General features: G+C 35.8%; 2 protein-coding genes across 8 annotated transcripts; both read left to right on the top strand.

Moving 5' to 3' along the window:
- The first annotated feature begins 11,460 nt into the window (after positions 1-11,460).
- Positions 11,461-16,683, top strand: LOC107790924 (N-alpha-acetyltransferase MAK3). Of its 2 annotated transcripts, none has more exons than XM_016612897.2 (5): positions 11,461-11,597; positions 13,393-13,631; positions 13,717-13,837; positions 15,075-15,130; positions 15,628-16,683. In XM_016612897.2, the coding sequence occupies exons 2-5, from the start codon at positions 13,446-13,448 to the stop codon at positions 15,871-15,873; spliced, it is 609 nt and encodes a 202-aa protein (XP_016468383.1). In that variant the 5' UTR covers positions 11,461-11,597; positions 13,393-13,445; the 3' UTR covers positions 15,874-16,683. The 2 variants fall into 2 exon arrangements, with proteins under 2 accessions (XP_016468383.1, XP_016468384.1); XM_016612898.2 differs by having other exon boundaries at positions 11,482-11,597; positions 13,431-13,631; positions 15,628-16,200.
- Positions 16,684-19,206: 2,523 nt separating this feature from the next.
- Positions 19,207-25,483, top strand: LOC107805066 (high mobility group B protein 15). 6 transcript variants are annotated; one of them, XM_075256939.1, is made up of 8 exons: positions 19,225-19,362; positions 19,484-19,520; positions 20,636-20,889; positions 22,014-22,092; positions 22,251-22,410; positions 22,486-22,611; positions 24,032-24,435; positions 24,823-25,483. In XM_075256939.1, the coding sequence occupies exons 3-8, from the start codon at positions 20,723-20,725 to the stop codon at positions 25,312-25,314; spliced, it is 1,428 nt and encodes a 475-aa protein (XP_075113040.1). In that variant the 5' UTR covers positions 19,225-19,362; positions 19,484-19,520; positions 20,636-20,722; the 3' UTR covers positions 25,315-25,483. The 6 variants fall into 6 exon arrangements, with proteins under 6 accessions (XP_075113039.1, XP_075113040.1, XP_075113038.1 ...); XM_075256938.1 differs by lacking the exon at positions 19,484-19,520 and having other exon boundaries at positions 19,207-19,362; XM_075256937.1 differs by lacking the exons at positions 19,225-19,362; positions 19,484-19,520 and adding an exon at positions 19,624-20,097.
- Positions 25,484-26,864: the final 1,381 nt, after the last annotated feature.

The raw sequence follows: 26,864 nt of genomic DNA, 5'->3' as shown, positions 1-26,864 counted from the left end.
ACTCGCAATGCCTTTTCCTCTCAAATCGACCTCTGAATGCCTCGAATCTAACCACAATAATTTGATTCAATCAATAAAAATTATAGGAATTAATTCCATATGGAATTCTACATTTTCCACTAAAAATCCGAAATTGCACTAAAAATTCGCCTGTGGGGCCCACGTCTCGGAATCCGGCAAAAATTACAGAATATGAAACCCCATCCAACCACGAGTCTAACCATACCAAAATTACTAAATTTCGATAATATTTCGGCCCTCAAATCCTCAAATATATCCGAGAGGGTTTTCAAACTCTTCCAACTAAATTCACATATTTAATGCCAAAACTAGTAATAGTTTCGGGTAATCTAACCAAAATTAAGTTAAGAACACTTACCCCATTGTTTTCTCTAAAAATTTCCCAAAAATCGTCTCTCCCCGAGCTCCAATTTGGTAAAAATGGAAAATCAGAACTTAACATTCTGTCCAGAATTTCCGTGGTTACTATTCACGCATTTACTATTCACGATACTGTACAGGCTACCATACGCGGCTACTGTTCACGCAGGTGTGGTCACTATTCACACATGCAAAAAATGCAGAAACTGCCCAAAAAATTTCAACAGCCTTTTTATATCCGTTAACTTTCTAAAATTCGCCCGAAGCCCTCGGAACCTCGACAAAATGCATCAACCAGTCCTAAAACATCGTACGAACTTAGTCGAAACCTCAAATCATATCAAATCACGCTAAAACCGCGAATCACACCCCAATTCAAGCCTAATGAAATAGGAACGTCCAATTTCTATATTCGATGCAAAAACCTATCAAATCAAATCTGATTGACTTCAAATTTTGCACACAAGTCATAAATGACATGACGAAGCTATGAAAATTTTAAGAACTAGATTTCAACCCCAATATCAAAAAGTCAAATCTCTAGTCAAACTTAAGAAATCTTTAGTCTTAGATTTCTAGATTCCGTTAAATGGCGATAATTTGATCTAGGGACCTCCGAATTCGATTTGGGGCATATGACCAAGTCCCAAATCACGATACGGAACTACTGAAATGGTCAAAACTTTTATCCAGGTTTGCTCAAAATATTGATCGAAGTCAACTCAGTTGAGATTTAAAGCTCTAGTTCACAATTTAATCCATTTTTATATAAAAACCTTCCAAAAAATTATACGGAATGCGCACGCAAGTCGAGAAATTATTGATAGTGCTTTTCATGGTCTTAAAATACCGAGATAATTATTTAATTTAAAGATGACATTTTGGATCATCACATTCAGCTTTTCGGATCAAAACCAGGCACACCATGCTTGTGAATTTAGTCATGTCTTGAGCAATCCACTTGTCTCAGCTGCTGCATTTTGGATTCACTTACCTTTTCTTTTGTTTTTCTTTTTCTTTTTGTTTTGTTTTTCTTTTTTATTCTGGATTGAGATTACTTCTGTTGATCATCTCGGACTGTTGACTCGCATTCTTATCGAGAGCTTCTGCTACTTCTAACTTGAATTGGATTCTGAAATGACTTCCCTTGTTCTCCAAGTGGGTGTCTGCTATTGACTTGAAACTTGAAATGACTCTGAAATGAACTCTGAAATGTCTTCCCTTATTCTCTAGGTGGGTGTCTGCAATAAAAACAACAAAACAAACAAAATTTTCTGCCCCAGTTTGCACTAGAAAGATTTGTGAGTTGTTAGCAAAACTATAAATCACCTATGCTATTGATGCAATGATGAGAGTAAAACTAAAGACTTGACTGGGATGTGCATCTCCGGTGAATAAAACCAAGAATATTTGACTAGCAAGTGCGTCTGCTAAGAATAAAACCTGAATGACCCAGACTAGGAAGTGCATCTCCTAGATTTAAGATTGAGCTTGAGGAAAACTATAAACTAAGCTTGACTAAAGTAAAAACTAACCCTATTCTCCAGGTGGGACCCCTGATTTCAAGAAAACTAAAGATTAATAACTTAAGAAAACTAAAAATCTATCCTAGGAGAAAATTCATCAGACTAGGTCTTCTATCTTAGGAGAAAAATTCATCAGACTAAGATTTTGATCCTAGGAGAAAATTCGTCAGACTAGGTCTCTTATCTTAGGAGAAAGATTTGTCAGACTGAGATTTCGATCCTAGGAGAAAGTTCATCAGATAGGTCCCTTTTTGTTATCTTAGGGAGAAAATTCATCAAACTAAGATTTCGATCTTAGGAGAAAATTCGTCAGACTAGGTCTCTTATCTTAGGAGAAAGATTAATCAAACTAAGATTTTGATCCTAGGAGAAAGTTCATCAGACTAGGTCTTCTATCTTAATAGAAAGATTCATAAAACTAAGATTTTGATCCTAGGAAAAAGTTTATTAGACTAGGTCTTCTATCTTAGGAAAAAGATTTATTAGACTAAGATTTTGATCCTAGGAGAAAATTCGTCAGACTAAGTCTCTTATCTTAGGAGAAAGATTCGTCAGACTAAGATTTTGATCCTAGGAGAAAGTTCATCAGACTAGGTCTTCTATCTTAATAGAAAGATTCATAAAACTAAGATTTCGATCCTAGGAGAAAATTCGTCAGACTAGGTCTCTTATCTTAGGAGAAAGATTTATCAGACAAAGATTTTGATCCTAGGAGAAAGTTCATCAGACTAGGTCTTGTATCTTAGGAGAAAGATTCATCAGACTAAGATTTTTGATTGGGGGAAAAATCCATCAGACTAGGACTTTCTATCCTAGGAAGAAAATGTGAAGAGCAATGGCAACATTTTATGCACACCAGCAACACAGGTAAGGGAAAAGATTTGAGAAACTTCCCTTTGTCGTCTCTTCTCTTCTTTTTTTTTCGTTCTTTTCTTTTCTTCTTTTTTTTTCCTTGTTTTTGAACCAACTTGCTTGCACTGCTTTGTTCCTGCTTCAAACAAAGAAAACTTGTGAGTTTAAATGTGGTGGTTAGTTTGTGGCCTTGACCTTGAAGGCGACTACTTCTGCACTTGCCAATATAACTTTGATTTCACCTTGGAAGACTTTGCCTGTTATCGACTCCCATTTTCTTTCAATCCTTATCACAGAAAACACCTTTGCTCCATTCGATCCCAATATCCTCTATTTGTTGTATTTTGCTCATGAGTTGACATTTACTGAACCCTTGCACTTCACATGAATCCCAAAGCATGTTGATTGTTACCAACTCAATGCGCATACCATTTTTCCCTGACTCATGCCACTTTGATGTGCTGGCCAAATTCGTTTTGCGCAATTGAAAAGCTGACATCAAATTTTGAAGTCATTTCTCACTTGTTCTGACCAAACAAACTCAAGAAGGGATTCAAACAAAATAAGAGGAATAAAATAAGGGACAAGGGAAAAAGATGATACCTAACAAGAAAATTACAAAGTAGAAACTTATCAGATGTGGATACCAACTCTAATGACCATGACATGCATTTTTGGATTAAGTGGCCTAATCTTTCAAGCAAGTCTAATATTCAACTCTTGTTGTACCTCTTCGCTGTGAAACTGGGCTTCAACGCTTCAACTGTCCTATTTGATCCACAATCCTCAGTTGACTTGTGGTGCCCTAAAGGGTTTTCGCCATCAAGCCTCTCTCATTTTTTGCTTTTTTTCTCAACTCACAGTCGCCATCGGTGCCCATGAGGGTTTTCACCGATAAGACTCTCTCATTTTATCATTTTCTCTCCTTGTGCTAAGAACAAAGTATTACCCATGATGCAAGAAGATCATACTTTCACCACACACTTGATTTGACATCCTTAAAGATTGGTCGGAAGATCTTTCTTCGGACCGTAATGTAGGCTTTTGGACAGGGTTGGAAAGAAAAGGTAGCATGAAGGCTCAAAATAATTTAAGATGAAAGGATTCAAATTTACAACTTTTGGAATCAGGCCTTTTGGCAAAACCAAAACTTCTGCCCCAGTTTCTTGGAGTCTGAGAATTTTTTTTTGAATTTTTGCTTTGATGGGATTTTAAAGAAAAACTACCCCACTCTTGACTTTGGGGATTATAAATTATTTTATTTAGTGTGACCGAACTGTAAGGCTACCTACGTATCTTGAGGTGACAAGAATCAGGTCGAACGTAGTTCAAACACAAAGTTAGACTATTTTATTGTTTTCTTTTCCTTTTCTTTCTTTCCTTTTCTTTATTTCCTTTTTTTCTTTCCTTTTTTTCTTATTTTTTTCTTTTCTCTTTTTTCTTTCCCTTTATCCTTTTTCTCTTTTTCTTTTCTAGTTCCCAACTTTGCTTCTGATTCTAAAAGAGGGGTATAAAATAAAATAAATTAAGGTTCAAAAGAGGTAGCAAAAGATTAAAGTGTTTGGGTAGCAGAATAAAATGTCTTCGTCATACCAAACTTTTAAAATGCCAAGTACAAACGTGCAATTGAAGATAAGCAAAGAAATTATGCAAAATATTTATTGATGGCATCATCACAAATAGAAAGTGCAGACAGGCAATACCTTTGTACCAATGAATGATCCTTGCCAGTTCGAAGCAGACTTGACTCAACCTTATATTGATGTGGAAGAATGCATTTCAGCACTAACTGATTTTCCTCAAACTGCTTGAGAGACATTTCCTTATTGTATGCTCTCATCAACCTCTTGATTTTTCAGACTAACTGCCTTAGTTTCACTCAATTTAAGCTTCAGGTCATCTCAGAATGCATGAATCTCCACTTGTTTCCTCAAATACCTCTTTTATCATGTTTAAAACTGTGTCATTGCTTCATGATTAAACTAACTTTCAAGACCAGGCTTAGAATTATGTATGCATGTCATGTCACTAGAATCAGGATGAAAAAAACTATAAAAGGAAAAGTAACCTAAACAAAAACTGACTGGAACTAATAGAAAACATGAGATTGCATTAGACGGATGGTGGAGAGGGTTTGAACAAAACAAGCAAAATAGACATGTGTTACAACTCTGGAACAATCCTAAATAACACTAGACGAGTTACTACCACTAAACGAACTAGGAAAATAAGAAGCAGAATGGTTTGAGCCAACAAGACAATGTCCGGATTACAACCCTGGAATAACCCGGACAAATATAAATGACAACAAAATAAACCACCAAAACTCCTCCCTGGCTAGCCAGGAAGGGAGTGTCTTTCCAATCACCAAGTTATACATCTTAGCCACTAGGTTGCACATCGAAATTATTGGGACCTTCACCAATTTCAATATTATTAACTTCAGTCAGCAAGTTTCCAAGAGGATTCTTATACTCTGTGTTACCACGCATCTTCCCCACAAAGTGTGCTGACCCAGGTAAATTTGGCTTCCTAAACTTGAGCAGGGTATGAGGTTGTTTTGGCTGGTGAGGCATGAAAAAATTGGGACGGAGTGCCGGGCTAGGAGTTGTAAGGGGTGAATCCTGGGGCGTGTTGAAGGGAAAGATCAACGGTATTGGGCATCTGGGCTTAGGACAACGGTGGAATGGAGGCATGGTTTTCTATATAGTTGGTAGGGAGTGAAGGTGGAGGATGCCCTCCCTGATCCAAGACTGATACATTTCTACCATCTGTTGTTTCAACCTTTGGACCTCCTCTTTCAATTCATATTCCGACTCCACAAACTCCCTCGACAGGTCAACAACTCCTGAGTCCAAGTCTGTGTTAGCCATGGCTACCTTACTCGTTGACCTTGTGTTGTACGGGTGACTCGCCAGAATGCCATAAACTAACCACCTTCTTTTATGATAATAATTAAAGTACCGAAGAGGGCAAAACAAAGCCAACATGTTAGTGTGAGGGCATTTATCAAATAGAAATATCACATTGCGTGCAATGCACCTAGCAACAATTAATAGTTCTAGAATGACTTCGAGGGTCACAAGGTCACTTGGCATCATCCCAATTTTGTTCATTTCAACCTTCTCTTTTCTTTCTTTTTTGGCACTACTTGGCTTGCTCATTTTCCTTCCTCTCTTTTTCTTTTTAATTGTCACTCTTTTCTTTCCTCTCATTTCTCACATCCACAATTTCATCTCTTTTTTCTCTCTCTTTTTTTTCAAAAGAAAATAGATCGATCGAACCCTATATAGGTTGCCTACGTATCATGTCCCTCATGAATCAGATCAAGCGTAGTTCTTGAGAAGTAATGGACAAAATAAACTAAGAAAGAAAAATCTTTTTGGGATTTTTCATTTAATACTTTTTTTTTTTGGATTTTCAAATACAAAACAAGAAGTACTATGACAAAAGACTCGACAATCTTAACTAGACTGACAGACTCGATACTACTGTACAAGACTAAAAATTAAAAGACAATATAAGATAGATTAAAAAAATAAAAAATTTCCTCAAGCAACTTGTGTATGCAATGGTCTTGACTAGAATGGTCCTGGGTTATTTGTCATGCTCAAACTCTAGCAAATTGCTCCATACCTGAATGGAAAAAATAAGATCAAATAGAGTTAGTGACTCAAGACACATGTGACGCCACGACACTTTCTATTGGATACATGCAAGGTATGATTAAGGCTATTTTTGCAAAATGACCTACGTAGCCAAAATGTGGCTACTAGCGCAAACTCAAGAAAGATGACCTCAAAAACATGGACATACCTCCCTAAGGCTTATATGAATTCAAACTCTCAATAATCATGGCCCAGAATTAATTTGCAAAAATGACCCATTTTGCAAAAACTGGCTGATATGGCCAGAAGTGGCCAAAGATGCAAACTTAAAAAGGACGGACCTTAAAGTAATATGACACCTAGTTGCGAACTCAAGATCCTAAGACATGGGTAATTGAACCACTTTACGAAAATGATCCCATTTTGCAAGAATGGCTAGTTTGGCCAAAAGTGGCTAGACATGCAAGATTTAGCTAAGACCCCACAAAGCCAAGAACCTAAGATTCACTAGGAAGATCGGACCCTATGTGGGTTGCTTACGTATCACGTCCTAAAAGATGAGAATCAGGTTCGCATAGTTCGGGAAGATTGGATATGGGAGAAAACTTAAAAAATGACGCTAATTTGAAAAATATATATTTTTTGTCTTTTTGAAAAATGATGGAAAATGTAAAATCTTTTTGGATTTTCTTTTTATTTTTTGAATTTTGGAAAATGATGGGAAAGTGTAAAATCTTTTTGGATTTTCTTTTTCTTTTTTATTTTCTTTTTGATTTTTTGGAAAATGATGGGAAGGTGTTAATCCTTTTTTTTTTCATTTTCATCTTTTTTTTGGTCCTTTTTTATTGAAAAAGTTGTGAAATAAAAATATAACTAGGCCCTACTTGCTTCATTTTTCACCCTTCTTTCCCAAACATCGGTCCGCCAAATGACCTTTTTACCCTCAAAGATGCAACATGTATCACATAGGGAAGATTGAATGTCTTTTTAGGCCACGGGCCCATTTTTGACAAAATTTGGATAGGCTTCCTACAAAGGGACACGGTGTTTGGGACCAAGCCCTACTAGATGTAAATGACATGATGCAAATAAAAGTGACCTAAAGGCTGACCTAAGTTTGGGGTCCAATAACAAGGAAATTCGGGGTGGCACGCGGTCGATGGCGGCTGCTCTAGCTGTACACCCACTCCACGCTCTCACGCCACCCCCTAAAGACACGGGTGACTCACAAAAAGGTCGTGTACGCTCAAACGTACTCCGGAAGAATTGTTGCAAAAGAAGACTCATGGTTATGCAAATGATGACAATTTATAAAGCAGTAACACATAAAGGAAAAACTGTAAATAAATAAGCAGCTAGCAAAAAATAAAACGACATAAACAAAATAAAAATCAAATAAAGCAAACAAAACACATAAGAAACCTCAATCGAATATCCTAAAAAGCCAACAAGATCAAGTACTAGCTCGAACGTGCAACTCCCCAGCAAAGTCGCCAGAGATATCACACCCTCTTTTTTACAACAAACTTCACTAAACCCTCTTAAATAAATAAAAAGATTTGAAGCTCAAAAGGGTTCCAATTAGAACGTGAAAAAAATTGTATTCAAAAGGAAATAACCCAGAGTCGCCACCTGACAATATTTTTGGTGTGCCAGATCAACGTTTTTAAAATGATTTTCCTTTTAAAACACTTTGGACTCCAAAAATAAGTCTGCACCAGAGATTCGAGTAAGGGGGTTCATTTGACTCGGGGAGAAGGTGTTAAGCACTCCCCAAGTCCCATAACTAGTACGGTTGCGTACTTGATCTAATCGGCTTTTAAAATATTCGAGTTGAGGTAATAACACACAAAAAGAAAATAAACAATCAAAAGAGGCTCAAGGTCGTCCCCCCTCCCTTAAATGAAAGAAAATCAAAAGAAGAAAAATTAAAGTTCTAAATTATCATATGCTATTTCTTCTACGGTATTCGCCACAGCCTCCAATTACATTCACTTCGGGGCATACCTCTGAAATAAAATATATACAAATCTCTCGGGGCATTCCCCGAATAAATTTAACTAAGGGAACGACCTCTCGCCTTGAAACTAACAAACTCCTAAGGCTTGCCTACCCGAGTGTTGTCGGCCTAAGCATGCAACTATCGACCCCACATAGATAAAAATAGAAATCAAAGTTAGAGAATTATCTAAAACCCAACAACTCAAACTTTTGTCCAAACCCCCATGCTTGTTTCCTTTAGAGACCAATTCCACAACTAATTAAGTATCACACACTTCAGACATCCAAATCATGTTGCTTTAATTTACTATTCAAATTTCATACCGGTAACTTCAATTTTAAGAGCAAACACGAAGAATCAATTCAACAAGACATCTTCACGTTAATTTAAGGTGGATAAACAAAGCAACTAATCAAATATTCACAAGAACTAACTAAATTGCGGACTGGAGAAGTAAGCGAAGCAGAAACGGACCTTGAAGGATGAATATTCACTCCTTGTTATGTAAAACAAAAGCCAAGTTCCAAAACAAATAATATTCCGACAGACAATTGATGGGAACCTCGATCCGGCGACAGAAACTCGGACGACAACTTCAAATAGCAACAAATCCGACTCTATAATCACTCAATGGATTCCCATCATTTCAAAAACCAATCCGCATAAAAAAATTTAAAATGGAAAGAGGCTATTTTCTATATGTTTCTGAATTTTTTTTAAAAGGACTATTTTTGTATTTTTGCTTTTCTGAAATTTGGACTAAGAAAGACAATCGAAACTCCCAGTGCCTCTCCATTTTTCCTCTCTATTCGTGCCTTCTTTACTGTATCTATACGTATGTGTTTTTGTTTTTTTGGTTGGTGAGGGTTGGCCGGCGGGGTTGTGAGAGGGAACAATTTTTTTGTTTTACCGCTGGCTGGTTCGACCTTGGCAGATTTACAGCAGCTGTTAGCTTCTTCTGCTTAGGGTGGGTTGGTGATTTTTTGGTGAAGAAGAAGAAGAGATGTTCGGCGGGTTGGGGCTGAAATGGAGGGACGGCTAGGAGGGGTCTGCTATGGCGTTTTGGGGATCAAGAAAAAGAAGGGTGTGTAAGGGTTTTTGGTAGTTTGTTCTTGGTCTCTTAAGGGTGCCAAGGGTGAGGGGTCGGCGGCTGTTGCTACTGTCTAGGGTTGGAGATGTTGGCTTGTGTTGTGGTGGACGTTTCGAGTGAGGTCAGTAAGCAGCAGTGGCTGTTGGTTTTTGGTATAACAAGAAGAAGAAGTCCGACGATGGACTTTTCAGGGGTGGTGGGCGCTGTTGCTGGTTAGGTTTGGTCTTGTGTGTATTTATTTTTAGGTTCCCGGAGAAGATGAAGAAAGTTTTAGTCTTTTATGTACTAGGGTAAGATAAAAACATGGGCTAGGGTTGAATTGGGCTCTAAATCTACCAAATTGGGCTAGAAAAATGCTGAAAATTTAATTTACTTTTAAAAATACTTATAACAAGGTATAAAATAACTCTTGATTGATTTTAATAAACTATTATATTTAAAATAAAACTAAAAATTAAAGTTGAAACTATTTTTGGTATTTTTAAAATTATAATAAAAATGGGTAAAAAATAATATTCTTCTAAAAATACCTAATACCTTAATTAAATAGAAAAAAATAAAATTATTTTTGTATTTTTCAATTTTGTGATAAAAATAATGTAAAAGAGTCAAAATTAGTTAAAATAACTATATTAGTTAAAATTACTAGAATGGTCTTGCTATTTTCGTTTTCACGCATCAACCTCGTTAGAAAGTGAAAGTTGGCTAGCTGTCGTTATATATTTGGCGTCACCAACCATGTAGTCCACAACGTCTTTCACTGTATCGCATTTGCCGGGATTGAATACCATTTCTTGAATGATCGGCTTCGCTCGTTGGCAGAACGCCTTATGTGTATGTCTATTTTTTCTTAGTAATGTTGCAAGTTTATTTTTCAAATTTTTTGTGCGTGACATCATGAAACGATAATAAATGATACAATCTATCCAAACGTGATATTCATCAAACAATACAATACAATACAATATAATACAATATAATACATTATGAAATAGCATGTAACAACTCTCCAACAAGCTGTTAAGAAAGCTCTAAAACAGTCTTTTGCATTTCAAATGTGAGATACAACTCTCTAAATTTCTTTCAACCTTATCTGTCAAAAGCCCAACAAACAAAATTTGCACTTGCTTACATATCCACCCAACAAACAGAACAGTAAGCCTTAAAGAAATAGGGGGCAAAGTGCATAGATAGCCATTATCAGGGATGTTATTTAGAGATTAGTCAGTATTTATTTTGTTCTAAAATTCTAAACTAAAAATCTTAACTTCAGAAAAATTCAAGATATTTTTGTCCTAAAATTTTGAACTGAAAAATTAAAATTCGTCATCTCTACAAAAAATAGGTAACTCTAGCACCACATAAAAGAAATCAATTTCCAGATTCATATGAACAGAAATAATATCGATATTATGAGGATTTATCATGAACTGGTACATTCTATACTGGCAGTCAATCTAAATACGTAATTGTTTAATGATAAAATCATATTCAGCACGTATAAAGCTTAGTGCATAAAGCGGCTTTCATTCAGTTAATCCAAAAGGGCTGCTAGTTGTTAAAATAATATGGCCATGCTTTTTGTAGAAAAAAAAGGAATTATTTGCACAGTGTGACCTTTTCTCAAGGTCACTCTTTAAAATCTATCCCCATTAATCCAGTTGACTAAATTTTGCCTAGAAGTAATTGAAGTATAATTATATAGCCGCTCAAAAAAATAGTAGCCAGTAAAATATACTATATTTTTTGTATATTGATATATAATATACATACTATAACATGTATATTTTGTGTATATATTTATTAGTATATTGGCAAGCGAATAAACTTATTTTTGGTGGATTGATCAAATGTGTAACTTGTCCTTATTTTTTTAGACAGATATAGCCATAAAGGGACATTTCTGCAAATGCCTCCGAAAAAAGAGTATCTCGAGTTAAAACGTTCCTCAAGAGGGCCAGGACAAAACCAAGCCCAGTTATAAAGGCTTTTAAGAATGCCCCAAATGCAATCAAAAATTGAAACAAAAATTTAAAAAAAAAAAAATCGAAGAATTTGCAGAGCTCTTTCTTCTTCTATTGTCTCTCCCATCAGTTTCCAATGAGCTTATGAGCTTAGCTTTTCATCATTGAAGTAAAGTAAGCTCCTTTTTAATCCCCTTTTCTTTTCTTGCATAATTATGTATATTTTCCTATTAGAACCCCCCCCACCCCCCCTCCACACACACACACACAAAAAAAAAATTGGGTTCTTGAAACAGTTTTTTTTGTTTGTTTATGTCTTTTGAATTGAGAAGTAGATTCTTTAAAATGAAAAAAAAAATCGAGTTTTCATTTTGTTCTATGGTTTTTCTTTTAAAGAATGAAAATTTGTAGATTTTTTGCACTTAATTCAAATGAGTGAAGCTATAATTAGTGGTTTTCAGTAATGAGGAAGAAAAAAAAAATGTAACTTTCATATATAAAATGATCATTTTTAGTTCATTTGTGGTGTTAGAATGCATTGCTTAGGAAATCTTTGATATGTAGTTTAATTTGTATCTTGTGTTGTTTTTTTGTGTTTGAATAGCATAGTTGAAATCAGAGGCGTACCCAAGATTTTAAGGCGACGGGGCACAATTTTTGTTCAATCAGTGCCCTCTAAATACTTTTAGTGTTCAGGGTGCCAAGTGATTTAATTTAATCATTTTTAAGGTATATACATATACATATACAAGACTTTTGACGAAGTTTACGGGGTCCGGTGACCCCTCAATATAATACAAAGGTCCACCTCTGGTTGAAATTGAGTAAACATTGAGAAAGCAAAGCGGTTAGATTAGTCTGAAATATATTTAAAGAGGGTTGTATAGGTGCCTGAGTTTTTTTATATGTTTGAATAGCATAGTTGTAATAGGCGGGCAGGTTTATGAGGTACCTTTGCTTGTAGGCTGGCCACCGATTGAATTAATACATGTGCGCGCAAGTTGGTTCTGACGCCACTATTATAAAAAGAAAAAAATAGTTTGATTTTTGCCTTAATTTTAATGATTTGCTATGAATTTTACCGTTCAAAAAAACATAGGGACTCCCTTTGTCTTCATAAGACCCTCACTATGTTGGATAGCTAGCGAATATGTTTCTTAAGTCTAGAAGACACGTGAAATGTGTGTATATACTTTATACTATGGTTTCTTGTGTGGTCTGTTCCCAAATAATATTATGTCCTATGGAGAGAGCTATAGAGATAGAGGACCATGAGGTGGGGTTCAACTAAAAACTGCTATAATTGGTAGTGTGTCAGGTAAATGAAATTCTCATGTTTAGAAATTTGAGTGTCACGACCCAAGTCCATGATACTTATTGTCCGCTTTGACCCAATAGACCTCACAGATTTATCCCTTGGTCTAATGCTATCATTGAGCCTAAAAGCGTGCATACCTTGTGACTTGTGTTGCGACTTGTAAAGCTCTTCACTTTCCTCCCATTCTGATGTGGGATTCGCCTAAGGTGTGACATGTGCACCTCTTCATCGGAAGCTTGCCAGCCTAGAAACTTGCCAGTCTTGCCCCTTGTCGGCCCACCCTCCGTCATGGGCGTCACATTGAGCCAATGAAAAATTTAAGAAATGGTAAGTAATAAGAGAAGGAAGCTCCTTATTATGGTTGCTTGAGGTTGAACTAAAATTGCATTATAAAACTTTTGTAACCGGATGGCAAGAAAATTGATGTTTGCTTTTCTTGCTTATCTGGAAAGAGAAAAGGTTGATGTTTGTTGAAAGTACCAAGTGTAGTCATCTTGTAGATATGAATCTTCCAATTCCAATGGTTGTTAATGCTGCACAAGAGTTTAATTTGTGATTTGGCTAGTGAACAATCTTTCCTATGAAAAACTTGATGCTATCGCGTAAATTACACTGGATTCCTGTGACACTCCTGCTATGTTTCTCTCAAAGGCACCCTACACACGGTCTTTATTTTGGATCACCGCCAGGTCTACCACTGACTTATGGAGACAATGAGCGAAAATGAACCACAATTGGACATCAAGGCATCGGAAATAGAGTATGTTAGCTATGGGGGTGAACATCATCTACCTCTTATCATGAACCTTGTTGATGAAGAGCTTAGTGAGCCCTACTCCATCTTCACTTACCGCTACTTTGTCTATCTTTGGCCGCAACTGTCTTTTATGGTACTCCTCACACTCCTTTGTTATCATAGTTGTGTTATATTCCACCAGGAGCATAACTCTTTCTTTGTTATTGAGATATTTGCAGGCTTTCCATAAGGGGAAATGTATAGGGACGGTGGTCTGCAAGATGGGAGAGCATCGCGGTACTTTCAGAGGTTACATTGCAATGCTTGTGGTTCTTAAGCCTTACAGAGGCAAAGGAATCGGTCAGTATTTTTTCACTTTTTTGTTAGATAAATTGATAAGGACCTTTCATTCATATTGCTGCAGTCTCTTCGAACTACGGATGATGTCTTTAATATGACACGCGTCCGAATCATGTACCTGATTAAGCCTATTGTGTTTCTTTGAGGGGCCAATGTGAAGAAGCAGATTGTATTTGTTTGATTGGGTCGACATTTAATCAGATAAAAAATACAAGGGTGGATGTCTAGGCTTTTTTTGGGTATTCTTTCAGCATTAAGAAATGAGCTGGATATGTTCTCAAATGTATTTCCTGTCGGCCACGGAGAAGGAAAATTAGAAAATAAGGTTTTTAAATGTGTTCTGAGGGTGCAAACTTCCTCACTCCTAATCTCCAGCAACTATAGAGCAGAGACTGCTCAAGTCTTGTTGAGTAGCTCTTATTTTTCTAATCCTTCGGTTATTTCTTTGAAAATTTAACACAAGAAATCTCTCTATTTCCTTTACTGCCTCCTCTTCCTGAGACACTCTCTTTGATTCCCCTTTCCAGTTTCCACATCGAAAAGCAAATTCTTACTGTGAAATTGGATGTGGCAGTGAGGTTACATTGGTCGAGACTGAGTCTTGATTGATTAGTTTGACTTTCCTTCATCTGGTGTTGTTACAGAATCTGAAAAAGAGGGAAAAGAAACAGAATATGTGTATGCACCTAGCACTATATTCAGTATATTAAAGAGCTAATATAGGAAAAACAATCAAAGGAGAAGTTCCTACTAGTAATCCTTGTTAAGCTGGTTTTCTGGGTAATTTCACCACTTGTTTTTTGTTTACCGTGCACATGATATTGTTCTTTTTGTCAATTGAACATTTTATAGCACTTTTTTTGGTGTACCCTTTTCCATTAAGTTTTCCAAAATGATTTTCCCATGAGGATGCCCTTGATAGTCCTGGTAGAATTTTAGGAACTTGATTGTGGCTTTTACTATGTAAGAAATATCATAATTATGACAAGAGGGGTTACTCATATGGTCAGCACTCCCCATGGTCAGCAGCCCCCACCTGCAACCCCAAAGTTGTGGGTTCGAGTCACCAAAGAGCAATATAGCTCCAACAAAGGGGGATCAAAGGGGAAGGGAACTAAAAAAAAAAAAAAAGAAATATGATAATTATGATGCCATTGACATTGTGACTTCATACATGCATATGAGCTTTTGATATAACATCCGATCAGCTACTGAGCCGTAGTATTTCATCTTCCAGCTACAGAACTTGTCACAAGATCTATCAAGGTGATGATGGAATCTGGTTGTGAAGAGGTATGTTACAACGTGCTGAAAACTTTCATATTAGCAACAACAAACCCAGTGTAATCCCACAAGTGGAATCTGGGAAGGTTAATGTATACTCCTACCTTAACCCTACCTTGTGAAGGTAGATAGGCGGTTTCCGATAGCCCTCGGCTCAAGGAAAACTTTCATATCAGCGACTTTAAGAATTATGTTGTGGGAAGCATAAGTAATTGCAGCCATGGTATCAGAGATGATCTATCCATTTTTTATATTACGAGCTTGAGTAAGCCATTCTTTGTGACTTGCCGCACATGATTAGAGCATGCACAATAGCTTGGTATTCTCTGAGTTGCAGTTCAACCATAACTATGTGTTCGGTGAATTTCTGCTGTTGGACCTAAATCTGACCTCTTAAGCTTTTTCCTACGTTTTTTCAAAAAGAAATGAAATGATAAAGCACCATACTATCATGAGTTAGCATCTAGCAATTATTTTTCCACTTAATTTTTTCGTATATTTTGTAGGTGACTTTGGAAGCAGAAGTTACAAATAAAGGAGCACTCGCTTTGTATGGTCGTCTTGGATTCATTAGAGCAAAGAGACTCTTTCATTATTATTTGAACGGTGTAGATGCTTTCCGGCTGAAGCTATTATTTCCGCGCTCAGAACCACAACCCTATGGTTCCATGGCTGCTACAGGCGATGAGAACCATGAGTATAATGAACACACACATTGTGGAGAGAATTCCCATTGCCACCACAGCATGTAAACTGAATCTTCTGATTAAATAGGTAACGTGTGCTACTTTGTCGCCAACTGCCAAAGAGACCACATTAGACCGCCTTTTTCCGTTATAATACCCAATTTTGGTACACATTTTTTTTTCCCAAGTTGTAGAAACTGAGGTCTGGCCTGTTGAAAAGTTTAGTCATCAATCACTTGATTAAGTGATGCATCTATGTACTCCACATTGCTTAATGAGTTGCTTCTCCCCTTAAAGCAGCAGGAAATTTTAGACAACACATTGGATTCAACTATTCATGAGATGTGATTATGTTCAAGCAGGACTCCTAGTTGGGAGAAAGTTACCTTTACCCGACATTTGTATCAAATCAATAAATGCATGACATGTGTTTCTTCCTCCTAGTCCGAAAGGGAGAAGACCATATTGCTTTGAAGTTGTTGGATGAGAATGGTTGTGCCTTCGGGTTTTTCCGACAAATGCTATCCGAGCCATGCGTCAACTAGATGGTTCTCACTGTTTCTATTTTCTTTCCTTGGGGTTTGGGGTGGGGAGGGGGGGGGGGCAGATGCAACAACAACAAAAAATTAGTAGAATCTCATAAGTGGGGTTTGAGGAGGGTAATGTGTACGCAGACCTTACCCCTACCTTATGAAAGTAGATATGTTGTTTTCTATAGACCCTCGGCTCAAGAACAACGAACGGTTGCAGATTTAAAAATGTTACTTTTAACATTTAGAAAGAGCTTAAATTTTATGGAAATTCTTACACCTGTTATACATATTCCCAAATTTTGTAGAACATGATAAATATCATTGGATTGGATCTCTTTTCCAACTGTCCAATTTAATGTTTTCTCTGTTTTTTTTCTTTCTTATTAGAAGGTAAGTATTTTAATTGTAAGATTCGAACTCGTGACACTGTAGTTTGAATAGTGATTTCTTGATTATCTATTTTTTCTGGATGTTATCATTCTATATCTACTTTTTGAAAATTTTGGGCTTTCTGCAGCATCATGTGGTTGCAGTCTCATTGCAATATGGGCAGCCCCTAGCCCAATTATCGACCATAGTAACTTCAAAGCCCATCCTAATCTAAGCCATTTAAAACTGCACCAATAGTCACTTTTAAGCCTGGTTTTTAAAATATATTCATAATTTACAATTATTTAGTTTTTAACCAGTTCACTCAAACTTCAGGACTAAATATCCTGATTTTATGTATTGTGAATTTTTTGAGCTACTAAATTGAAATTCAGTATTTAGTGTCCTAAATTTTTGAGCTGCTAATTTGAACTTTAGGACTTTTAGGATTAAGTGTCCTAAATTTCTGAATTGCTAATTTAAAATTCAGGAGATAAGATTCCAGTTTTTGGACACAATTTTCGAACTTTTGGACACGATTTTCTGAAGGTTAAGTTTGAGCGAATTGGCTAATTTTTTAAAATATTGTAAACTGTGAATATTTTAAATTAAAACTGTGAATGTACTACATTTTTTTATGTTCTAAGGGGTCGTTTGGTTATGAAGCAAATAATGTAGAGATTGTAAAACAGATATTTGTGATTCAGTGTTATAATATAGGGATTATAATAAGGAATCAAGCATTATAATTGATTATGTGGAAACAAAAAATAAAGTCAAATATTGTATTAAGAATGTTATATTTTAATATGTAGATTATTCTTTTCACCGCTCCGAACTAAATGTCACCTATGTAGGCTTGCTTTTTGAGAATTTGATATAAACTGTTGAATCCCTTTAATATAAGGAAAGAGTTTAGTATATTTGTACAAAGGATTCAAAAGTTATTTTACGACTTAAGTTCAAATTTTAAATTATGATATTTTAGTAATTTTTGAAGATCTTTTGTAAAATTCTGGGTCCTTATTTGTATGCTTTAATGAAATTTTCTAGGAAAAAAATATTTCAATATTTCTTTAGCTTAAGGAAAAAAAAAATTAATTAGTTGAGTTGCCACGGTTGAATGAATTGATACCTCATTAATATGTGGTTCTGTTTTTCTTGAAACTTTGTCAGAATATTAAGTGAGAGGTCCAGAAAAAGAGAAAATGACAACCCCTTTTTCCAAAGTTATAGTAATAGTTGTTTGGCCAAACTTATTTTTGGCCAAAAGTGCTTATTTTTGGCCAAAAGTGCTTATTTTTGGCCAAAAGCACTTTTGGCCTCAATTTAAGGTGTTTGACCAAGCTTCTTGAAGTAAAAAAGGTGTTTTTGAGGAGAAGCAGAAGCAGTTTTGGAGAAGCAGAAAAAAGTAGCTTCTCTCCAAAAACACTTTTTTGAGAAGCACTTTTGAGAAAAATACACTTAGAAGCAGTTTTTTAAAGCTTGGTCAAACACTAATTGCTGCTCAGAAGTGTTTTTCAAACTAATTAGCCAAACACAAACTGCTTCTCACCAAAAGTACTTTTGAGAAAAACACTTTTGAAAAAAAACACTTCTCAAAATAAGCTAATCTTTTTCCACAGTTATAAGACTTATTCAATTGTTTAAATGCATATAATTAATATATTACCTGTTATTACGGCACTCATCTCTCTCTTATATCCTTTGGTTATTATCTTCTTAATTTTATTACTATTATTTTTAAGAAACCATTTTCTTTAACTACTTGAATAACATTACGTGATATCATGGCTTTAATTTTTTTTGGTGGCACTAACAATATAACAATTTTTATACCATCGCGTTAAGATGACCCGTAACAACAATTAACATATGTAATAATTTATAAAAATGCAGTAAATAACTTGTTATAATCTACATTGATATTAATTAAATTTATGTGGTAGTATATATATTTTGAAGATGGTGATGTTGAAGATGGTGATGTTCGAACCAGTTTAGGTGCATCTCATCTATTTCACCGAGTACCTGCTACCTATTACTGACCTCCATAACGGATATGTCCACTAAAATTTAAGCAGATAAAAAGCAAATTATTTTAGTATATTTTCTTAGCCACTATATATAGAGAAAACATTAAGTCATTTTATATGAATTTAATGTACCAAAAAAGTACTATATGAATTAAATCCGTGATCTAATATGTGCCTTAAAAAAAATGTTTTCATATAAATATGTGGCTATGCACGTAGAGAGAGAATAAAAAAACGTGCCGCTCCAAACGGGGCATATACAAGAACCATAACTGCAATTCTATGATGTTTAGGATTTTTGAAGTAAATTTCCTTAAATACCCTTTTATTTCTTTGTCCTATATGTAAACCAATGAGGGCAAAATAGTCATATAAATTTTCATGGCTTTTCAAGATTCATACATTTCTGCATCATCCTCTCATCATTATAAAACTACCTCACATTTTCTTAGTCTCCATTAATATTAAACCAACAAGGTTACAAGAAGAAAATATTAAACAATAGAAAAAAACCAGTCCTTTTCATATTTTTTTTATAAGGCTTTATATTAAAAAACCACTTTCCTTATTCTGTCTCATTTGCTAGTAACATATCAAATCTCTCTTACTGTTTGCTGGTAAGTTTTCTTTGTTATAATAATAAAGACTTGATTTTTATGACTCAGTAAGGTGTATTATTTCATAAAAATGATTTCTTTTTAGATTATAATAAAATACTTTTGTGTTGTTCCATGCAAGGTGGATAAGAGAACAGTGTTGATGTTGAAATCTCAAGGTGGGATTTTATGTATTGTTCATTCTGCAAAAGGGCATATTTTATTTGGGGGTGGTGGGATGGGGGTGAGGTGGGGTGGGGTTGGGGGTAGGTTATGTCCCACCAACCCTTTTTTAGTTTAGGTCATAAATCTTACTTTCTGAGAACTGTGTCAGAAAAAGAGGAAAGAATAGAGCTTTGGACTTTGTTATATATGCAGATATATGGGGTTCTTGAAAAAGAGTACTAAAAATCAATTACATGTCATATCTTTAGAATGTCAGAAATAAAGATTTTATAGTAATTTTATAGCATATGTATATAGATATATAATAGACCTAGAGAAGAGGGTTGTTTATGTATGTATCTGAGATATTTATGACCTGAGCCTAAAAGGGTATCTCTGCTTTTGAGATTTCTGAAGCTTTGTATAGGTCTTCTTGTGTTCCTATATTTGGTGCTCTGAAACAATATTCATGGCTGTTACAGCTATGGTTGTGTACTATTATATGCTTTTCTTGGGCTTTGAGTATTTTCCTCTGCTACTTGGAGTTAAAGGGGTTGTTGTTATTCACTTCTTTCCAGTGGCATTTTCATGGTATACACTAACCCCCCCCCCCCCCAAATTGTTGTTGGATTTAGTATTACTTGTTCCTATCCCTTCTTTTTCTTACTATGTGTTGTTGTTAGTGCTTGTCTTTTCGTGTGTCGGGTCTATCGGAACAGACTCTCCTCACGGTGGCCTAAGGCTTGCGTACACACTGAACTCCTCACCCCACCCCCATTTGTGTGATTGCACTTGGTTTGTTATTGTTGTTACACTAACCCCCAAACCCCACCCCACACCTCCCCTTTGTGTTTCTGGTTTTGTCTGTTTCTTATAATCTTTTTGGATCTTCTTGCATCTACTATTGGATTGTATATGACTATTCTTAACTGGTTTTGGACTCATTAGTCTTATTTTCTGGAAATTTCATCTGACTAGTTTTTGTCTGTTTGCTATCACAAACCTTTCACATGTTTAATTTTGACCTTAAGGTTATATGAGATTAAAAAATTGAACTCTTTTTGTTGTTTTCTTGATACTTTTGCTGGCATTTTAGCTGTTTTCTTAATTATATTTGTGTAATCTGCAGCATAGAGAAGAATCTTGGGAAAACAAGCATTGGAGTGATTGAAGTTTGAGGGTTGATTTTGTAAGTATGTTATAAAAGAAGTTGAAAATGGCATCCTCTTCTGCTGAAAATAGTCCAGTGCCACTCAGAGTAGCACCCCCAAATTATCATCCATATCCACCTCCATTGGCTTCATATGAAAATGTTGTGGCCTCTCCTCAACTTTTTATGGATACTTTGCAGAAGTTCCATGCTGCTATGAGAACCAAGTTCATGTGAGTTTTTTCTTCTTCTTCTTGGCTTATTGGAACCAATGCGTAATTGGTAAAGTTGTTGCCATGCGACCAGGACGTCACGGTTCGTGGAAATAGGCTCTATATAATAGACCCTTGTGGTCCGGCCCTTCCCCGAACCCGGGCTGCCCTTTAAACTCTCCTATCTTACCCCACCCAGCCTGTATCTATTTATTTTTAAATAATGGTAATGTAGGAGCAGATTGCGCGCATGTGGATAATTTCACTAGTATATATACCTTCCACCAATACAATTATAGAGCAACTTTGCACCACTTAGGCATATTGAAAGAAATCACCAAACATATTTTGCCCCTGTTTGAACTTGCTTTCCCATGATTTTGCCCATTTTATTAAAGGTGAGGTGACACCCTTGGGTGCCCCCAACCCTGTTTCTCTTTCCTGTCACATGCTGTGCCTCCCTGCCATATGTTGTTTAAATATAAAAAAATAACTGGAAATATCTTTTTTAAGTTGTTTTCCGGCCTAATCTTGAGGTGTGATGTGATCATATTGCCTACTCGAAAATGGTAGATATGCTTTAAGTTGTTCTCTGATTCATCCTGATCATGCTTAAATAGAGATTCTTTTTTGCTCAAAGCAAAGCTCGTCGGAGCTTCTATTCTGTGGCGGAGCTATTTATGGTGAAGGGCTTCAATTGAACCCCCTATACTGGAAAATTGTACTGTGTATAGGTAAAACAAAAGGCATGTATATATAACTTGTCGAATCCCCTTGTATAAAGAAATTTTTAAGTGTCGTGCTTGTTTGAATTTCTGGCTCCACCACTGCATCTATTGATCAGTTAGCCCTGGGTTTTCTCTGAGCTCCAATGAGTGGTCATAACATCCCATTTAGTAGGCATTTCACCTAGTTTCCAGTGTAAAATGCTCGATCAGGAATTTTATAAGTGCTAAACGGTCTGCTAACCTTTATGCTTTCCTTATGCAAAATACTCTACCAATCTTTCAGACTTTCCTTGCTAAGTATCAAATGTTTCAAACATGAAATATAATGCCATAGGCTTCTCTGTTCTCATCATTACTCAAGTTTGTATAGTTCACTCGGTTCATTCACTAATGCTTCTGTTGGTTGTGATTTTTCAGGATCCCTGTTATAGGGGGGAAACCGTTGGATTTGCATCGCCTCTTTGTCGAGGTAACTACTCGTGGTGGTATCGCAAAGGTAATAGAGCTTGATATAACTCATTGTGTTCAAACTTTTGGTGCTCTTTTCATTTATATTTTGTCATAAACGCCTTGGATTCATTGAGTTGAAATCTTTGTTGAATCTGTATCTGTTTTGCTCTTCTTACAAGTTGGATTTTTCAAATGAAATTGCAGGTTCTAGGGGGAAAAAGATGGAAAGAAGTAACAACAGTTTTTAGCTTTCCTTCTTCAGCCACGAATGCTTCATTTATCCTCCGGAAGTATTATATTTCATTGATCTATCACTACGAAAGAGTCTACTATTTCAAGGCGAAGCACTGGACCCCTTCTCCTGGTTTGTGTAAACTCTTGCATTAATTACTTAGTTGCGTCGAGGCTATCTCAATTATAAAACATAGATATCCTGCAGATGTGTTGCAGCAAGTTTCACATGCTGCAGCTCCACCACATGGCTTGGCCGGATATGTGCTTCCATCACCAGAAATAGAAGCTGCCACGCCCAAGTTGCAGATGATAGAAACAACATTTCCTGAAGGTTGCCTACTTGTCCTTGCACTTGTTCTCACTCCTCTTTTTTGTCTTTGCTTCCTAAACATGTTGGTAAGAGCTATTCCGAATCTTTATGTCATACTCATAGTCCATCATTCATGTCTTTCGGAAACCTTGTAGTCCATGTATAAAGAAATTTCTGACGTCCTCTTTCGAGATCATCAAGATGATCCTCAGGAGAAAAAGGAAAATAGTGGCTACAACAACCTAGTGGATTCCCACAAGTGGGGTCTGGGAAAGGGAGGGTAGGATGTACGCAGCCTTACCCCTGCCCTGGGAGGGCGGAAAGGCTGTTTCCGACAGACCCTTAGCTAAAGAAAAGAAAGAAAATAGTGGCTAGTTCCAAGAATTTGGTGAGGCTTAAATCTCTTACATATAAACTTCTGTACGTTTTAAACAAAATCTATTTGTATGGAATTTCCATTTTCAGATAGAATAAAGTAGAACTAATCCATTTTGGGAGTGAGGTTGTCAAATCTTTGGACTTAGTTATTTGGTAAACATCATCAACATACTTGTTTCTTCTCCCAAATTCTTGCCTTTTATGCTATCATATCGTATAGATATTCTACTCCGTTTGTTATGGCGTTGACTAACTTCTTAGTCAGTTTCTATGATACTATCGTCAGTACGGACAGTGGAGTATAGGAGATGTATGGAGTGAAGGGATATGATCAACTCTAAGAAAAAGTCATTGCCATTATGAAGCGGACTTAGAAAGCAAATGTTTTCTTCTAAATGTATAGTAACACTGTGCTAGTCAAACTAAAGTTTCAAATTAGAAGAAAAAGTTTGTTACAATTACTGGACAAGAAACAAAAATTACTAGAACTGTCAACGAATTTGAATAATCCTGCCTGACAAATCTAAAGATGATTGATGCAAGAGCCAGGGGATGGGAGGTTGGGGTAGGTGGGAATGTTAGCGTCTCAAAAAAATTGTATCTACAGATTCATATGATAAGATGAGTGCTCATCTATATTGATAATTCTGTTTCATATTGAAGTAAAAATAACTTGAGAATGCTTTTAACTGTTCGATGGGGTTGGAAGTTCAATAAAGCTCCTACTATAGCTAACAAATAATGTGTATAATCTCCACCATGGACGTAGGCTTTATATATAAATGATACAAATAGCAACAAGTAAATTTTTTTGACATGTCTTGTGGCGTTGCGCTATTGCCTGTTGGTTCATGAGTTATTAGATTTTATACTGCAGGCTAATTGCAAAAGCTAAAAAGTATTAAAGGTGTGTGGTAACAGAATTGGGGCCCTTTTTTGTGGATTTCTGTTTGAGCGGTTCGTTGCTTTTGATTATTTTCAGAAATATAAATTTTTGGAAATGAAGTTCCTGTTGTTGAAGTAATGAAATATTAAGATCGAAATATTTCTTTTGTGCTTGCAGAAACTGCAGCACCATCAACAGGTTCGCCATTGTGTGGTGTCATTGATGGCAAGTTTGAGAGTGGATATCTTATCACAGTGAAGATCGGTTCTGAAGATTTTAAAGGTGTTCTATATCAGGTTCCAATGAACACAATGCATCAAGAGTTGCAAAATCAGAATCTACCTGTTTATAACACGGGGAAAGCAGCATCGACGGCAACTGGAGTAGTTCGAAGAAAGCGTAGGAAGAAATGTGAAATTAAGAAGCGCGATCCTGCTCATCCTAAGCCTAACCGAAGTGGTTATAACTTTTTCTTCGCAGAACAACACGCCAGGCTGAAACCTCTCTATCCTGGGAAGGATAGGGAGATTAGTCGGATGATAGGTGAATTGTGGAACAACCTAAACGTACCCGAGAAAATGGTAAGAACCAAATGATATACTCAATAATTTATATACGGAAAAGGTCCAAATTTACCCCTCTATTATACGAATTATCTCTTTACCCTCCGTTGTACTTTGGGCCATTCATACTCTTGCCGTCGACAAATTGTCTCGTATACGTCCTTGATTTTGACGGAGCTCCAGCATGGACTAAGTGGAGTCAACATGTCAAAATACTTTGGGGATATGGTTCTAATATGACCCTCTACGTTTAGTTATGAATGGCACCAAAGTATATAACTGAGAGTAAAATTAAGGTATTTCGTACGGTGCAAAGTCATATATGACCCTTTTTCTCATTTATATATTTCAAGACGTATGCTTGTTCGTGTTTGTTTCATGCTAACAACATCCTATGGTTATCAGGTTTATCAGGAGAGAGCCTTGCAAGACAAAGAACGATACAGATTGGAGATGGAAGGCTATCGCGAGAGATTAAGAACAGGGCAAGTGGTTAATAATCCGCTGCAAATACAACAACTTCCTATTGAACACAATGTCGATATGATTGATGTGCAGAGTGAACTACCAAGTGAAAACGGAAACGTTTCTTGGAGTCCAGAGTACAGACCAAGTTCCGATAAATGTGCGAAAAGCAACTTGGAGAACAGTGAAGGCACAAACCCGAATTTAGATGCAAAGGCTCCAAAGGCAACCAACAACGTGGGCGTGGAAGCATTGGGCGATGAAGAGGAATTCGAGTTACTTAAGAGAGTCGACATGGTTGAATGTGAGGATAAAGAAATGCAGGAAGAAGAAGAAGAAGAAGCTGATAAACAAGAACTTCAACATAGTAAGGAGAAAGTTTTGTTTTTCCTAGAAGATAAAACTTTATTACCAACTGTGGAGAAAATATAACATGGCATAGCTTAAGTTAACTTCCTAGAGATAACACCTATCTTAACTATAGTTACCTTTTGACTTAGTGATTATTTTGTTGTTCCATTGTCAAGTTTTTAGCATAGGTGGGACACAATTTGGAAGTATGAACCATTTTGATGTTAATGGCATGGGCTTACTTTAAAGATAACTGTCTTTTGTTCTTCAAGTGCTCTATGTATGGTTAAATAGGAGACTAATAGCCTGTTTGGCCAAGCTTCTCCACGGCGAAAAGTATTTTTTTCTAAATAACAAATAAGTGGTTTTTTTTTTACAAAGTTCAAGGTGTTTGGCCAAGCTTCTAGGAAGGAAAAAGTGCTTTCGACTAGAAACAGAAGTAGTTTTCGAGAAGCAGAAAAAGATAGGTTTTTTGCAAAAGCGCTTTTGAAAAAAAAAATACATTGACAAACAGTTTCTAAAAGCTTGGCGAAACACTGTTGTTCCAAAGTGTTTTTCACCGAAAGCACTTAAAAAAAATATATTTTTCAAGCTGATTTTAAAAGCTTGGACGAACAGGTTATAACACATGAAAATATGTTTTTCTTGCCTTGTGGGCAAATTATATTCTAAACGAATTGTCATGTATTATTATTATTATTATTATTATTATTATTATTATTATTATTATTATTATTATTATTATTATTATTATTATTATTATTATTATTATTATTATTATTATTATTATTATTATTATTATTATTATTTTTTCACTCATTTATCTATGTTCTTAACTTGTTTAAAAAATGTGCATGATGAAAGTTTTTCCCATGTCTCCCAAGCGGACCTACACTTATAGGTTTGAGGGGTCATCGACATTCGAAAATTTCAAAAAAAATCTATATATACTTGCAAATGTTCCCCGTACTAATCTTTATGAGCAGTGATTATAGGTTGAGGGGTCACCGACACCTGAAAATTTCGGCAAAAACTTTATATATGTACTTGCAAATGTCTCACGTACCAATCTTTATGAGCAGTAATAAATTTATATTGAATGTTGCCTCTGCAACCGTCGAATCCTGGATCCGCCTTTGCCATTAATCCAACAATGTTTTTTTTTTCTTCTATTCTCGTGGCTTTTCTATTGGAATTTTATCAATTATTCTATGTCATAAAAATACCGACCAACCAATCCTTTTTTTTTTTTTAAAAAAAAAAGTTTATACTATAGTAACTACTGATGTTGATATCATTTGCTTGTGCATTTCGACATGATTTAATTAAAGTTAAAGCTTTGTTTCAATATATCACAATTTGTCAACTATTTTCTTTTGAATAATTAAAAGACTTTTCTTATTTAGCTTAACCAGCAAGTTTGTACGTTGTCAAAGCTATTCTCTCGAGGCTAAGTGATAGTGTAAGAGCCATTACTCAACAATAACAAATTATTTGATTTTAATTAATTTATTTGGCCTTAATAGTCTTAGTGATATTATAATCAAGAAAAGTCAAAAGTCTTATGACCAAGGAAAGGAAAAAAAAAATTAAATTGCACTCTATTATTAGAAAATGATAAAGTCAACCCC

The sequence above is a fragment of the Nicotiana tabacum genome, chromosome 7, assembly GCF_000715075.1.
Source record: "Nicotiana tabacum cultivar K326 chromosome 7, ASM71507v2, whole genome shotgun sequence".
In the NCBI taxonomy this organism is placed as follows: domain Eukaryota; kingdom Viridiplantae; phylum Streptophyta; class Magnoliopsida; order Solanales; family Solanaceae; genus Nicotiana; species Nicotiana tabacum.
This window is presented reverse-complemented; position numbering and strand designations above follow the sequence as displayed.